This window comes from Notothenia coriiceps, unplaced genomic scaffold (assembly GCF_000735185.1).
Source record: "Notothenia coriiceps isolate Sejong01 unplaced genomic scaffold, NC01 NC01_scaffold00037250, whole genome shotgun sequence".
In the NCBI taxonomy this organism is placed as follows: domain Eukaryota; kingdom Metazoa; phylum Chordata; class Actinopteri; order Perciformes; family Nototheniidae; genus Notothenia; species Notothenia coriiceps.
The window spans coordinates 7222805-7236072 of NW_011369951.1; the positions used below are offsets into that span (position 1 = coordinate 7222805).

The 13268-nt window shown below is 40.1% G+C and overlaps 1 protein-coding gene across 1 annotated transcript; it reads left to right on the plus strand.

The window, feature by feature from the left end:
* The first annotated feature begins 352 nt into the window (after window positions 1–352).
* On the plus strand, window positions 353–13039 carry LOC104967236 (calcium/calmodulin-dependent protein kinase type II subunit beta-like). The gene is made up of 9 exons (XM_010796653.1): window positions 353–3297; window positions 6688–6790; window positions 7602–7685; window positions 7857–7951; window positions 9525–9647; window positions 9831–9914; window positions 10586–10628; window positions 12213–12330; window positions 12970–13039. Exons 1-9 carry the CDS (start codon window positions 3271–3273, stop codon window positions 13037–13039), a joined length of 747 nt encoding a protein of 248 aa, XP_010794955.1. The 5' UTR covers window positions 353–3270.
* The last annotated feature ends 229 nt before the right edge of the window (window positions 13040–13268 follow it).

Sequence of the window (13268 nt, forward strand, 5' to 3'; positions counted from 1 at the left end):
TCTAATATTAGCATCAACAGCATCTTTATAGAGCTGTTTTTGAGAAGACAAACAAAGTGCGCTACTTATAAAACAAATCTTTTTTGTGGAATATTGTCTTATAAGCATCTCCAGAGGTGTTTTCTGATTTATTGTTGAGCTTTTATCTTTGGCCCTGAATTAAACCTAAGAATAGATTTCTAGGATTTTAACTTTTCTCCATTCTTTAGACAGAATTACAGTAGCAGTTTGGACACATTTTGATATCTGATTTTATTAAATATAACTAGTAGTGTATTGTCAGACTGACTCTCGAAAGAAAGCATAAGTAAAAGCTATGTTCTGCTTGCTATGAGATGATCAGCGACTACAGAATATAATAGAACCAACGTTTGAATGATCTCTGCAGCATTTATGTAATTCTTTACTTTTAGTTGGCAGGTATTTATATAGGCATTATACGAGAGATAACTAGTACTCACACAAAATCTGCAACCGCTACATCAGGTCATTTCACGATTTGTCACTGAAAGCATTTCACGTGTGTGCTGCTAATAATTCTGCAAGTATAGAACAACCTCAGACAAACAGACTTTAAGAACTATAACACAGCTATGAGTTGCTAAAAATGTACAATTCAAGAAATATGATAGATGCATTTTTTGTCATCTGTCAAGTTTTTCAAGAACATCAATGTTAAAAACTTTATCAAAAGTCCCATAGTGGCTGTGATCTGTAGACCTTATTATTCTGTTTCTATTTGAAGAATACTGTAAAGTAGGCTAACGTGCAACAACTGAAACATAAACAAACACTTTTTATAGCAGATTGCATACTTACAAAGTAAAAACATGTATACACAGTGTGGATAAAGCCTACTTTTTATATAGAGTGAACAGGAATACAACAGAATTTATCTTTTAAATATTGATTGCGGCAACACACACACACACACACACACACACACACACACACACAGGATTTTCACCCTGCTGGTTACAGAGCTCAACAGCTGACAAAGTGGGGGAAGGATAGACACACACACACACACACACACACACACACACACACACACACACACACACACACACACACACACACACACACTGATCTGCATGCATACCTACACACAGGCACATGTGTGAGTGAGGGTGCAAGAGAACACACACTCACATTTCATAGATGGAAGTCCCATTAGCCCCACACATGCAACTTGACACACACACACACACACACACACACACACACACACACACACACACACACACACACACACTGTAGACGTGACCTGCCAAGTATTTATTTATTGGGAGACCTTTAGAAACAAGACACAGGATTCTAATTTATAGTCCTGAACTTTACAGCCATGCCAGTCTACATTTCTCTCTCTCTCTCTCTCTCTCTCTCTCTCTCTCTCTCTCTCTCTCTCTCTCCTTTTCTCTCTATTTCTCTCCATGTTCTTTGCTTTCTCTTATGTTATCAAATCTAGCAGACTGACAGTCCAGACTCTTCCTTAATTGAAAACAATTACTGTAAGTCAGCTTTTGAGACTGCTCAAGTTAATTGTTAGGCATCTAGTTTACTTGTTATTTCACGTTTTATGGTTAGATTGTGAGATAACCTTAGATAGCTGTTAGTCCAGATGCCAGAATGGAAGGGGCTTTATATTGGATGCAGACGAAATCAAAAAGACAACGTAAATAATCCAAAGCATAGTAATGGCCTGTCAGTCACACGCAGGCGATGCCCGGCCTGGAGCAGCATTCTGACAGTTTTCCATGTTTAGACCTATTTCTGTCTGTAAAAAACACAAAATAATTTACAACTTCAAAAATAAGTGCTTAGCCTAGTGTTTGAATTTAAAGACACTGCCAAACAGCAAGGGTATTATTGTGATAAGGTGCTAATCAATGACTGCGCATCATTTTTCAAAGCAGTAATCAAAGTAATAATTATGTATAAGTATTAACTATGGCACGTCTTCATTGCCTGAATCATCCGTGAAGTGAGTAAAAACTCAATATTGTATTTTACGTTTAAGTTGTGAAAGTCATTGAGAAATGACTTGGTAATAACCTCCTCCCCCACAAGGCTCATCTAATTCTACCTCTAAAGATATCCTTCATTTTCCACACTATTGCAAAAAATAGGCATTGCACATCTTTTCTAAAAGTGTAGGTGGAAAGATCAAGAGAGCGTATTTTTTTCTATCATCCATAAGCTTCTCTTAAGCTGCACTCATATTCGGAAATACAAAACTGTGAAACACAACCCTCACTCTGAACTTTGTCAGTGCACAGGAAACACACAAGCTTCTGTCCACACACAATGCCACACAGGTGCTTTTGTTCCCCGCTCAAATATCTGCAAAGACTCCGTCATTACTCCGCATCACTCTCAGTTTTTAACTTTTTATTTTTAGTGTCCGGTAGCTGACATCAGAATGACAGCTCTTGTCAGCAGAGGCCAGTGGACATGGCATTCATCCCAGACACATCTTTTAAATGTTATTAATTGCACAATGACTCACTCCTTCCCACCTTCTCACACCCTCTGTCATCACCTAATGCCTGCAGACTACAACATGCAGGGAGGTGGGGCATCTAGAATCCAGTGAAATATCTGTCAGAGATGAGTGTGTCCCTGGATATCCTCATCTAGGAAGAATAGAGTATAAAAGACAAATAATAGTGCAAAACCATTGGTTAGTTGCAGAATAGATTGACTCAAAGGAACGTCCTGTTGCAATTCACACACAGCTATGCACTTCCAGGCCAACCAAGTCAAACCCAGGTCTACAGCGAACCCCCAAAAAAGTAAAAGCCATTAATGACATCTGCTGCACTATAGGCTCCATGCTAAACACAGTAGCTCAAACAAGATAACGGCCCATTTTTTTAAGCTTTATATTGGATTCACATCATAAATTGGTGATACATAAAATGTACTTTAAAGTAAGCCTTATATTTGGGCCACAGTTGTTAGCTATGTCACTTTTTTAGAAGCTATTGAACCCTGATTGCCTTTTGTAGTCCTGGGTGTGTTCTTAGCTGTGGTTTGGCTGTAGCTAATCAAATCTGAGAGTGTCACAGCTGGCAACATGAGAGCCCTTTCAAATCCTGTTGTAACCCTTACCCAATCCTCCATCATAACCCCCCCAACCTACCCTCCCCCACCCTTGGCCTGTGCACGGGATTGTAGCGCTGCTCAGACTAACATACGCCTCCCTTGGTGTTTGCATGCAGTCATTGCATCCAGCAGATCTTGGAGGCAGTGCTTCACTGCCATCAAATGGGCGTGGTGCACCGGGACCTGAAGGTGAGTGATGGGGGTCATCCTGCTGTCCCTTGGGAGTGTGCTTTAATATTTGTAATGGGGGGGGTGGTGTTGTTGGTGTGTTTTTTGTGTAAGTTTAAAAAAAAGAAACGTGTGAATTTCTGTAATGTTTGTGGACATAGTGTCACTTACAAAGCCTCAGGACATCGAGAGGGATGAATCATCTCATTCCCCCTGAATTCCGAAATACAATGTCTCCTTTTGTAACCTTATATAATACAATGTAGGCATACACAATAGTTGGTTGGGCGGTAAGAAAGCCATTTAGAGTCGGGCCCAAGCTGCTCTCCCCACTCACGGTCCCTACAGCTTTGTGGCGATCAACATGAGACTGTCAAATACTACCGGTGACCTTTTCTCTGGCTCTGCCCGGCCATACCCAGCCTCCAGTCTGTGCAGTCACCTTCTCTATCTGTTGTGTGAACACCACTTCCACCCCAGTCTGTGGAGATTTCAGGCATGCAATCTTGTTTATACTAACTGACCAATGCAGCTGCTCTGTTCCCTTTCTAGAAAAAGTTCTTGTCATTGCATAGCCGGCCCATTTCTTTTGTTGATTGATCAATCCAAGATGACTAAGGAGGATACTTAATCTAACCTCTGGTCAATTTACTTTCTATTAGAGAATTCAATTGTGTTACATATTGAACATTACACACCCTCTGGGGTTTTGATCGGACTGTCAGTGTTTCAAATGGGACAGCTCATTTTCTGTAATCTGCCATGTGGTGACTTATATTAAACATAAAGCACTCTTTAAGGGTTGGAAAACATTTTGAACTGGTAACAAGTTAGGATTGCTTCATAGTTGTATTTATTTGTGTTCGTGTTGACTGTTTATTCTCTAGAAACCAAAAGATTGTTTTGCTTGAGTCTATTAGTGTTTTAAATGTGGCTTATTGCTTTTCGTTGTGGAAACATTTCCCAATAACAAAGCAGTTCCTCAAATATAGTGAACTATGTGTGAATCTGTTTCCAAACGGACACAAAACAACCGTTCTCCAGTCCTCTCGCCGCCATGTCTCGTATTTGGTTGTGTTGCAGTATATGTGCATGCTTGTATTTTGCACCTGGTTTTGCATGATGCCCTTTGTTGAGTAGACCTCCTTTATGCAAATGTCAGTCCAAGCATTCCAGCAAAGCCGTGTTGTGTTTATCAGAACTGTTGTGGACAATTCTTTTTTTAGCCAACACGCCTATCTGGTTTCACACCCAAGCGTCGGAGAGCATTTCATGCAATAGGTCACAGTGTGATGACTGAGGACAGCCTGGGTGACAAGATCGCTTGAGTTAGAAATTGCGTTATGATAAATAAGATGACAACGCACATCAAATGCATGTGTGCTAGCTCTACAATGTTTAGAAAGTACAGCAAATAGTATTTCTCAGGAAGGTCATTATTTTGAGTCTACACAAGTAATGGATGTAATGAAAGTTCCATTAATGACACAATAATTAAGTTAGAGCTGGGATTTGAAACATAAGGTTTCCAACATCTCATGCTACTAGTGTTAAGCAACATATTAGATGAAATGTTATAGAAAAACTCAAAAAGAACGTTTTTTAGGCCTTTCTTAAAGGTATCTGGTTTGCAATAGTGTGTAAACATTGTAAAAGAAAAGATATCCCTGTCTTTAATCTAGACACACACACATCTCTTCCACTTATTTAAAGGATTTAGTAGGAAAACCACAGCAGCGCCAAATCCTCTACCGACATATAAATAAAAGGAATAAGAGAAAGAGGAGAATCATTTCATATAAAACACCCACGCATGAACTGCTCTCGAAAACAGCTTTCTCTTTCCTCTGTAACCTTCCATCTCTCTGCCTTTCACCCAAACCTCGTCATCAGGTTCTCTGTGTGGGCATGTCTGAGTGTATGTGTGTGCTAAAGAGATGGAGCGATTGTATCAAAAAGTCATGGTGATGTGCATGTAATGGGTTGCGTTTATGCACCTTTATGATGGAAGTGCATGCTTCATCAGAATTTCCACCCACATTCGTTTCCGCTGATTATCTTACGGCTGCAGTGTTGGCATGTTCTACCTCCCTCGTTCAGAAAGGGGTAAAGCCCAGCCAAATGGTGGAGCTCAGAGAACATTATGACGCAAGGTTGCAGAACCTCAGGATTACCGGTTTGCTAACCTAAGTCTCTATCACATATTTCCCTTTCTTTTATACATGGGCTCAAATGCTATAAGCGCATGCAATATATTCTTGCAAATCGGTGATGCTATCCTCGACCAAGATTTATTTAGTCTATTCATTTCTAATAATTTCTAATGCAGAATTAATTAGTTCCAAGAATATTTTGAGTTTGTTTAAATCAACATATCAGTGTTCGTCAACTAAGAATTTCTTAGCAAACCTACTAAATAATTTACTAAGACGGGCTGGTACTACAAATTAGCTGAAGGAAAAGAGGGGAGAGAAGGAATCAGAAGGTGTGCAGTAAAGCACATAATAATTAACACATATTGTGGACTTAAATTATTAGACATGAATTTAAATGTACATCAGCAATGAATGCAGGTGTTACTGTTGATGGTTTTGCCAAAAAGAGGTTGTAGCATTTAAAAAGGGCGCAAAACACAATCAGGGATTGCAGATGATAACCATGTCTGGGAGTTTCTGTTAAACAAAGGCTGAACGTAATGGTATGGTAATGGGCAGAGTCAAAGAACTGCATGTCCTTGTTTTAATGGAGTGGAAAATCATATATTGTCTAGCCTAACATACTGGCTATTGACTGAACAAATTAGCTTGTTAGCCAACCCTGGTATCTAGTCTGATAATTTTTCAACAAAACAACTCGATGAATAAAAGACACTTATTATTTAGTGTTAATATTTTCCACCGGAATGCTTTATTTGTCATTAGAGATTACCAGCTGCAGTAACAGAGGCAATGATTAAGTGAGAGTTGAGAGAGATGTCGAGAGACAAAATGAGCAGGGCCAGTGGGAATAGCATCCCATTATTAGAGCCCTCTTCTGACAGAGAATAATGAGGCGGAACGCATTATCTGGGCCATAGAGATGGAGCCTATAGACCACAGCACACCGCATGAGGATAGGACAAGAAAGCACTGCAGCTTTTTGTGAGCTAAACAGTACATTCAAAGTTAGGCCAAAAATGCATTGGTTTAACTTTTATTTTATGTGTTCAAACAAGTAATTTAAGTGACATCTATTTCCGTGTGTGTATGTGTGTTTTGTATGTGTGTGATGATAAGAACTTAATCAACCCAATTACAAACATTGTGCATGAATAGCTATCTTCCCCCATTTGGACAGTGTTAATTTGTTTTGCCCCCAACCCTCCTTTCAAAATGTTTGGTGATCTCCTTTATCTCCTTCTTCCCACTTTAGCCAGAGAACCTGCTCCTAGCCAGCAAATGTAAGAATGCCGCAGTGAAGCTGGCCGACTTTGGCCTGGCCATTGAGGTGCAGGGGGATCAGCAGGCCTGGTTTGGTAGGTACAGAAGATACAGGAGTTACTTAAAGCTCAGTTAATTTGTTCACTTCCTGTCAGAGGTTAGGCTTACGAATGTATGTTAAATACTTAGTAAAGGAAGAAAGACCTAGATATAATAAAGGGTAATGGAGGGTCCAGCTGGAGGAGAGCATGTCTTAACTTACAAGAAAAGAGTATATCGTTATGATAAATTGTTATTCATGCTTTAAGTTTTGATGTTAGGATGCATTCCTTAGAAAATGTACGCTTAGTTTATCAATTCGAACTGACATTGCTGGTGCCACCCTAGCTTGTATTGTACTGAAATCAGACCTTCGTCCTTTTTACAACAAAGTGGCCCAGTTTGTCTTCGGAAAAAACACTTTATCAGAACTTTGGTATAAGAAGTGAACCCATTTCGATCTGGTACCAACGATGGTCATTCATTAATGCTCTTTGTTCACTTCCCCTAAGGATATGTGCACTTTTCCTTTTTTTAAGGATGTCAAACTCTGATCATAAAGGTCAAGCTCAAGAAGATCTTCGAGCTTTGAATCTTCCTGTTACATCTCAGTCCACTGTATGGATGAATAGGTCATGATAACAGGAAGACTATCTTGCTCTCTAAACAAGCTTATCTAATGATAGCACATATGGTTCCTTGAGTCACAATCAATCCATTGTGTGTGTGTGTGTGTGTGTGTGTGTGTGTGTGTGTGTGTGTGTGTGTGTGTGTGTGTGTGTGTGTGTGTGTGTGTGTGTGTGTGTGTGTGTGTGTGTGTGTGTGTGTGTGTGTGTGTGTGTGTGTGTGTGTGTGCGTGCGCTGCAGGATTTGCTGGCACACCGGGGTATCTGTCCCCTGAGGTTTTGAGGAAGGAGGCATATGGCAAACCTGTGGACATCTGGGCCTGCGGTGAGTTGTACAGAGAAACACACTTTACATACACTATGGTATTTCATTGATAATTGTACACAAAAAAGAACATACTGAAGCACATTTTCTAACACGTTTTCTGTGTGTGTGTGCGTGTGTGTGTGTGTGTGTGTGTGTGCGTGTGCGTGTGTGTTTCTGCTCATGTCTCAGGGGTTATCCTCTACATCCTGCTGGTGGGTTACCCTCCTTTCTGGGACGAGGACCAGCACAAGCTGTACCAGCAGATCAAGGCGGGGGCTTACGATGTGAGTCTCCTCTCCTCTCTTGCTGTCTTATTTCTCCGCTCCTGCTGTAATACCCTCCCCTCTCCTCCCACTGCCCCCGTTCGTTTTGGATGTGCTTACATAACTCAGTCGCCTCATTCATATTTCAGGGGTTGCAAGAGAGGGAGGCTCACCTGAGATCATATTTAAGTTCATGCCAAATGGAGAGAGACAGGCGGACTGATTCTCTGGCAGGGATTCTGGGCTCAGGGATCAGACCTCGACATGTGTGGGATCAGAATTCCAAAAAACATTGTCAGGGGCCGAGCTTGGACTGGGTTTTAGATGTTGTTGAAAAAAACACACAGGGGAGCAGTGGCTGTCATGTTCAAGGCATGTCCTATCAATTGGATGGATTTCGCTCTTGAGGAAGTGTTATTGAAAATGCTGTATTCTCCGAGCTCCACCTTCACCTCAGCCATTTCGAATGTGGCGCGCTCAGCAGCAGATTGATGCGCTGCAGAGGTTATGATTATGCGCGGTCCCGCGGAGAGAGGTCTGAGGATTTAAACATTAAACTAAATTATTATTATTTAGATATATTTATTATGCAACACCTGCGACCCGACCCGCATCATCTTTGTTTTACCCAGAAACAAACCCGGAAAAAAGCGTTTGAAAAAATAGCACCCGCGAATCACTTTTTTTGCGGGTCACCCGACGGGTACACGACCCGATGCAGGACTCTGCTCTACTGTTACATGTTTACACGCTTTAATGTTCAAAAAGGTCTCTATTTTTCTCATACTGCTGCAGCACCCTTTTTTACCCTCTGTCTGAAACCAGAGACCAGTCTGCTCTGATTGGTTCGCTTGTATTTGCATGTTTAATATATGATTTAAAAACAAAAACATGCACATTCAGTAACTGATTCAGATTTGATGACTTGGGTCACAAAAAAGTCTAACAAATAGCAAACCAAGGGGAGCATTCTTGACTTTTAAATGCAAGCTTGAATGGTTCTGCAATTACCTATGTTAGATCAAACAGAATTTCAACATCTGGAGGTGTCAAAGGTCTTAATTCGATTGTCTTTCAATGTTTGGATGGCGAAAAGATTTAAACTTGCCTCTAAAAGATTAACATTAAAAGTGCTGTCTCATAATTGTGAATATTTCAAAAGCAGCTGGATAATAACGATATTATTACAGTAATAATGAACATTTTCATGTAAACCTTTTGGTTTAGTTATTTAAAAATTGTCGTTTTGCCGGATTCCAGCACCATTGAAATTCTCTGATTAACGTAACCGTTAGTAGCATCAGTGTCTTTATTGATTTGATTGGATATATTTTCCCAGTGCCCAAAGTCTTGTCTTCAGATTGCTATTTTTTTCGGACAAATAGCCCAATACTCAAAGATATTTCATATGAAATAATATTATGCAGAGAAATCCTGCACATTTAGACCCGGCATATGTCTGGCATCTTTGATGACAAATTAGGATTTCATTATCAAAATAATGATTAATTCTGTCCATCAAAGAATGGATTGTTCAACAGATTGTTTCAGCTCCACATTGAATTTGAAGACGTGGTTCTGCTTCCCTTTTTAGTTCCCTTCCCCGGAGTGGGACACAGTTACACCTGAGGCCAAAAACTTGATCAACCAGATGCTGACCATCAACCCAGCCAAGAGGATCACTGCTCAGGAGGCCCTCAAGCACCCGTGGGTCTGCGTAAGTGTCCCCTGCTGGAGATGGACAATCAGACAGCAATTCTTTTTCACACATCTACTGCACGCATTGAAAAGACTTGTATGACTGATTTAATCTTGTCGTTTTCTTTCTTCTTTTTATGAACTTTCCTCCTTTGTTTCCGCCACTTTTCTCTCCTCCTCTTTCTCTTCTTCCTTCTCCCAGCAACGGTCCACAGTGGCGTCGATGATGCACAGACAGGAGACCGTGGAGTGCCTGAAGAAATTCAACGCCAGGAGGAAACTCAAGGTTTGTTTGCATGCTCATTCTCCCCCACAACTTCCACTTTTGCTCTGATAAGATCAGGATAAAAATGATAATTTCCTTAACTTTATTCTTTTATTTCTACTTCTTTATTTAAGCGTTACTGCCAGAAGGTGATCTACAAATTCATGGCCTGTTGTTTAAAACATATATATATTTTTTTTTTATGAAGATGGCATATGCTTAAAGTTATTAAAAAAGTGTCTAAATCCAGACTTATCCTCAATTCCTGGTTTCCCTTCTTCACCGATGTATTGCTGAAAGTGTGTGCAAATACAACACCTCAGCCATTGGAGCAGACCACTGTTACCATGCTGCTTTTGGCTAGTCTTGGCATGGCTCAAATACCAGCAAATGGGTGACCAACATGCAACCAACCTGCCATTGGCATGTACCAGTTGTCTGTGTCTTGTCATTTTTAGAAAAACATGGATTAGCAGTGTGAGACATTTAACTGCAGAGCAAACGAGAAAAAGGAAAATAATGTAAGATATTTAAAATAGGGACCATGATGCAGGAACATACAGTATTCTTTGAATAGAAAAATATATAAAAATGTGGCATATTCTTAAAAAACTATTCACATACATTTTTCAAAATGATTATGTTGCTAGTTAAAGTGTTTACATTTGAACTTTTTTTTTTTTTCTTCTCAGGGGGCTATTCTTACTACCATGCTGGTTTCTCGAAATTTCTCTGGTAAGTGTTGCCTCAACATAATCGTGTAGAACTGTTCGACCATTTATATCAGTGGAACAACATCCATCAATATAAAGGTTATTTACGCATGCAACATTTTGGGATTGTATCTGCTGCATGCCAGTTATATGTTAATACACATTAAGTACTAAGAAAGATTGTTGAATATAAGCATATATTCAAATATATATGTCAAGAATATCCTTGATGTCTGCCCAAATGGTGGCATGTGCCTCGTAAACACTGGTAACATTAGACATTTAGTAACAGACCGATTAGTCTCCCTTGGTCAATAGATCCGTAAAAAATATATTTATGTAAAGTTCATCTCAGTGCAACTTCAGTGCTTCCCTTTGGTGTCTTTTATCCAGGTTAGGTACTTAGACCGTTATAATACAAAGCATAGTCTTGTACAACTTATTCAAAATGGTATATTAAAAAATATAGCTGTTAAATACATTTTATTTTGGTCTCATTTAGATTTAGAGCATATCCTGTTCAGTGAGATTACAGTATAGAAAGCTTTAATTATTTACAATAACTGAGCACGCTTAACGTTTTTAGCTTCTACTTATACGTAACCTTTTATGATGTGGAGATGTTACTGCTGGGGAGACAGTTTTCTATTGATCACACTTTCTCAATTTGAGGACACACACACACACTCACACTCACACACCCCCCCCCCACATACAGTACACACACACACACACACACGCACGCACGCACGCACGCACGCACGCACGCACACAAACATTGACCCAGGTGTGTGGCCCTGCTGTGTCAAGTTCTTAAATACATTTGTTCTCCTTTCTCTCTTTCCTCTTATGAAGTGTGAGGTCATTAGGTGACAAATACATAACTTAATAACACTACATTAGCACATAAACGAGTTCTCTCATCATGAATCATACATTATACAGAGCAGTGTATCAGTGTCCCTGTGCTGACACAGGGGAGCTTCTATTTCTATCCACATGTTTATATCTTGTAGCATTCAAAATGTATGAGGATAAGGTTATGGTTTAAATTAAAGTTCACTATTATTTCTACAATATGTTTTAATTTGAATACAAAGTATGACCGCCTGTTATGCATTTAACATATTTCTGACTGTTGTAGAGGTGAACAAGCTCTACAAATCTAACATTTACCAACATTGACTAAGTCCTGCAACTTCATCACTGTCATCATCCTAACTATAACAATGTTTTCAGGGATGCTTTGAGACAAAATGCAAGCGTCAAAGGTTCTCAGATTAATTTGAGATTTGTGTTTTTCCTTGACATTTGATTTGATCCTTCTACCAGCAGCAGATTCATAAGTGACAGATTTTTTGTCTCTAGTTTGTGTATACGAATTAACCCCCCTAATGAACTCATAAATTATGTTTGTCTCCACCTCACCTTTTTTACATTTTTCCTCACCCTGCCACCTACCTGCTTTGTCTCTGACTCAAACCCTCCCTTTCTTTCTAAATTTCACTCCACCATTTTTCCATTTTCCCCCTGTTTCTCATCCAATTCCTTCTCACCTTCCTTTCCTCCCTGCTCTGCAACTGACTGGCTATTGGACTCTTAACAGTGGGCAGCAGGCAGACCACCACTCCAGCCTCGGTCACCGTGGCAGCAGCAGCAGTGGCTGCAGCTGCCGGCTCCGCCGCAGGCCTGATGGAACAAGGTAGCACGGTGGAGCACACAGGGCATGCCACGCCTCTAACCCTTCTCTGTTCCTGTCGTTCACACTTTATGGTCCTTCCATTTCCCCTCTTTTCTGCCTCTTCTTCCTCAGCACGGGTGGCTCAGCGCATGACCACGTCACTAACCACATCTTCCATTCACTTGTCACCTGCAGCATTAGCTATGGTTCCATTTTACTATATAGCAGGCTTTACGCAACCTTTTGATAAATCGTAAAAAAGTTAATTTCAACTAGTGTTTATCCAGTTGCTTAGTTAAGACAAGTTGAGGATTGTTAAATGTTAAACATATCATAAAGAGAATGGGAAAAGTGTCAACTAGGATTTGTGATGTTCAGCTGTTGGCTGATGGCCAATGACAACTAATTATAAAATATGCAATAAAAATCACAGTAGGAATTAATCATGGATAAAGCCATCATTTCAGACCTCCTTTTAAACTAAATATAACAAATGTGACCAGGTTGCTATTTTTTAGCAAAAGCTCTTCCACTTAAATCAAATCAATGATTAATCTTTGAGAATTTTTTGGTGAATATTTCACTTTCCATTTGCCCAATCGATGTTGATGTATGGAAGCCCAACTACTGCTGTCGTTTTCCTCATCAGCACACATGTCACCTCCTGTCTGCGATCTGATAGGCTCGCTGACCCACCCATATTCATCCCTTCATCTTCTTCAACGCAGCCACAGAGCATGGCCTCGACCTAACAGAACTGCTCTCCTGTCTCGCTTTTTTTCTGCTAACTTTCTTCCTCCCACTTCACCTCTGCCACATGAACACTCCACCTTTACCTTTAGAGCTGTCCTCTCTGGCAACAGTTTTCTAGCAAGTCACTTTTCTATAACTCCACCAGAATCAGTCTCACTTTCCATCATTCTTCATATTGCACTTCCCCCTCACTCCTCTTTCCCTCTCTCTTCTTTTCTCTGTCTGACA

What these genes read in the sequence shown, in the direction of transcription:
- LOC104967236 (XM_010796653.1), top strand. Translation starts at nt 3,271, where the DNA reads ATGGGCGTGGTGCACCGGGACCTGAAG. An exon ending in ACGCCAGGAGGAAACTCAAG is followed by an intron (nt 9,915 to 10,585) that starts GTTTGTTTGCAT and finishes TTTTCTTCTCAG; the next exon opens with GGGGCTATTCTTACTACCAT. An exon ending in AGCACGGTGGAGCACACAGG is followed by an intron (nt 12,331 to 12,969) that starts GCATGCCACGCC and finishes GCGATCTGATAG; the next exon opens with GCTCGCTGACCCACCCATAT.